General features: G+C 49.3%; 1 protein-coding gene across 1 annotated transcript in view; it reads left to right on the forward strand.

The window, feature by feature from the left end:
• The window catches only part of COTL1 (coactosin like F-actin binding protein 1), a 19,345-nt gene extending 16,000 nt beyond the window's left edge, over positions 1-3,345 (forward strand). The window contains exons 3-4 of the mRNA XM_018573391.1: positions 742-899; positions 3,143-3,345. Of these exons, the coding sequence (XP_018428893.1) occupies positions 742-899; positions 3,143-3,253 (269 nt within the window). The 3' untranslated portion in view covers positions 3,254-3,345. The remainder of the gene's footprint in view (positions 1-741; positions 900-3,142) is intronic.
• The last annotated feature ends 316 nt before the right edge of the window (positions 3,346-3,661 follow it).

Here is a 3,661-nt window from a genome sequence, read left to right on the forward strand (position 1 = left end):
CCCCCCCCCTCCTCTCTCTGTCTCTCCAGAAATAACAGGGAGTTCTATCCTTTCTCTTTATATTTTTTTCTTCATTTTATTTTATCTTTGTTTTTATACATTTTTCCTAAACGTTTCTCATAGTCCAGGGAACTCCTCGATACAAAGGAAGGCTCCGGAAGGTGCTTCCAGTACTTTGCAAATGTCGGCATGTCAGTTGGGTCAACGCGTTCCGCCACTTAACAGGAACTCATCTCTTGCAAGGTTCCAATGCGTCTTGTGACTGCGTGTTGCACAATGGGCTGTGGGCCACTAGTAGGTGCGGTGCGTCCACGGGTCACTGTGACCCCCCCATGGAACAGGAACACTATCGTACCTCTAACATATGCACCAGTGAATGCTTCTGGCAGCCGATACACATGAAGTGGATTTTATATATATATAATATGTTTTAATATTATTACGGTTTATTTAATTTTTTTTAAAGACAATCTAATTTTTACTTTCCCTCCCCCACCTGTAATGTAAATATGTCGGAGCACAGTGTAAATATGTCGGAGCACAGTGTAAATATGTCGGAGCACAGTGTAAATATGACGGAGCACAGTGTAACAATGTAGATTTAGGACTTTTATTCAGTCGGAGTTCTTTTCCTTCTTTGAATGTTTCCTTTTTCGGGCTCCCACGTGGTTGTCCCTGAGGGGAGATGACACTCGGTCCTCGGCGCCCATCGCTGAACCGTCTCCTTCTCTTCTCTTGCAGATGACGTCAGGCTGTTCGCTTATATTAGGGTCACCACTGGAGACGCTCTGAGCAAGAGGGTGAAGTTTGCCTTAATCACATGGATCGGCGAGAACGTTGGCGGCCTGCAGAGAGCCAAAACCGGCACGGACAAGACGCTGGTGAAGGACATCGTGCAGGTCAGTTCTGGACGGCGGAATGTCAATCAAAGATTATTATCCTCACACCATGTGCAAATGGCTTCCAACACAATGCTAAACTTACACCCGCTAAAGACAATTTGTACTGTCAGGTTGTAGCCTCTCAGCTTGCTACAAAGTTACACTGTTGCAAAATGATCACTGGGGGGAGGGGAGACTGAGGAAATGCTTCCTCCTGCCTGCAGCAGACTAATCACTGGGGGAGGGGAGACTGAGGAAATGCTTCCTCCTGCCTGCAGCAGACTGATCACTGGGGGAGGGGAGACTGAGGAAATGCTTCCTCCTGCCTGCAGCAGACTGATCACTTTTTAAAGATAAAAGGTAGAGCTTTTCTGGAAAAAAATTATACTGTTCGGGGGCGTCTCGAGGCCGGGTGTCACCCCGCCGTGTCGTCATCGCACATGCGCGGCCATCTGATTGATGCCTGTCGGCGGCCATGTTGGTGATGGACGGCGGCAGAGAGAGGAGGGAACATTCACCCGGCGGGATGAGGTATGGGTCGGGTCCTTTCCTCTCTCTTACAAGAAAAGAATTGCTGATTATCATCGTGTGGTGTGCTGGTGACATGCTTCAAACCCTCCTCTCTCCTGACACTGGCGGGCTCTCGGCCCATGACCGAGTGCCTGACTTTTTAGAGGGAGTGACACCAAAATGACTGTCAGTCATTTTTGGTGTCGCCCCTGCAATGGTGACACCCGGGTGCGGGCCGCAGCCCCCCTTGTGACGCCACTGATACTGTTGCTGTATATTGTGACATGTCAGACTTGTAAAGTTACAGACAGGTCCACTTTAAGGCAAAACAAACGACAAACGCACTCAACAATTTGTTACCAGTTATACAGTAAGGGTCCACTTTAAGAGCGCCAATAATGGGTCGGAGATTGCAGAAAGCCCCGAGCAGCCATGTCAGTGACAAAGTCCGCATTCCGCAGCCAGCATTCCCTCTCTGTGACGAGCGTATGCTGCGTTCTGCTTTGGCACATTGAGCCGCAGGTCAGGGTGAGGGGGACAAGAGGGCCGGATTCATGATTAAACCTCCCTGGCATGGCCAGACCTCAATAGCGGCCAGTGTTCAGATGTGAACAAACAGGCGCTTGTACTGCGTCCGCGGAATGCATTGTTGTGTCTCTATAACAGTGTCGGTTGTGTCAGGCTTAACGCCGATCTCACAGGTTAGGCTGCCCCCATTTTACTTCTTGCCATTTAAAGGAGAACTCCACTCTGATGAAAGGAGCAGAATACTCTTTTAGCATGAAGGATTGGCGGAATCGCTGACTATATTTTCTTAAAGGGTGTTATGTTACTTTGTATCTCTCTATCTCCCTCTGATCAATGTTTATAAACAATGTTACTTTGTATCTCTCTATCTCCCTCTGATCAATGTTTATAAACAATGTTACTTTGGGTCTAGTTCCTGTCTGCTTCTGTATTTCTACAGCTGCCAGTATGATGGGTAGTAATTGTTGGCAACAGAAATACCGGTGAAAACTTTACACTTCTTGTTTAATCTTTTAATCTTTGACCAACCGCTCAGTATCTGCAACCCCCCTCTACCGATCCCTGCACTGGCTTCCATCCTCCACCCTCCTCTGCCAATCCCTCCGCTGGCTTCCATCCCCCACCCCCCTCTACCAATCCCTGCACTGGCTTCCATCCCCGCCCCCAAACCCCCGGCGTCCTCCCCCCCCGCCCCCCTCTGCCAATCCCTGCACTGGCTTCCACTTGCCCAAAGGATAACATTCAAAATATTAACAATCACTTATAAAGCCGTCCACAACTCCGCCCCCGGATATATCTCAGACCTTGTCTCAAACCATCACCCTAACCATCCCCTCCGCTCCTCCCAACACCTCCTGCTTTCCAGCTCCCACGTCATCTCCCATGCTCACCTCCAGGACTTCTCTATAGTTTCTCCCATCCTCTGGAACTCTTTACCCCAACCCGTCCATCTATCTCCCACTCTCAACCCAATCCCTTAAGACTCCTCTCTTCAGGGAAGCCGATCCCGCCTCAACCTAACCACTCAACCATCCATCCCCCACACAGCTCCCGCCTCATGTATCACTGGCCCCTCCCCCTTTTAGATTGTAAGCCCTCAGGGGCAGGGCCCTCCTTACCACCTTGTCTGGAATTGTAATGTCTTCCTTATATTGTACAGCGCTGCGCACACTGTTGGCGCTTTATAAATCCCGTATAATAATAATAATAATCTTTTCTTGCAGAATTTTGCCAAAGAGCTGGTCATCACCGACCGCAAAGATCTGGCTGAGGATTACATCAAGTCCGAGCTAAAGAAGGCCGGAGGTGCCAACTACGACGCTCAGACAGAATAATCTCACCGCGCTGCTTTTTCGTATGAAGCCAAGAAGTCGCCGCAACGAAAACAACTGGAGAACCGGCGGAAGCTGTAAAAAAAAAAAAAGAAGAAACTGGTTATTTCTTTGCATAATTTTCTTCCTCTCCCCCTCCCCCGCCCCGCCCAGACTTTGATATCTTGTGCGCTATATCTCGGTTGATATTAATCATGGCGGTCGCGCCGGTCTATCGGCAGCCGCGCGGTTGAATCTGCTCTGTTATGTCGACAGCTCGCCACAAGTTCAGCCAGCTTCTGCATCTCCGAGACAAACTCCTCCTCCTCCGGTGATGCATTGGATTTCCCGCGACACTCCAGGGACTCGGCGCGCTCTGCTGACCGATCGCTGCTTTTGTAGTTTTATCTTCTGGAATGTTCTTAATTATGT

The sequence above is a fragment of the Nanorana parkeri genome, unplaced genomic scaffold (genome assembly GCF_000935625.1).
Source record: "Nanorana parkeri isolate BGI_ZX_2015 unplaced genomic scaffold, ASM93562v1 scaffold2363, whole genome shotgun sequence".
NCBI classification, from domain to species: Eukaryota; Metazoa; Chordata; class Amphibia; order Anura; family Dicroglossidae; genus Nanorana; species Nanorana parkeri.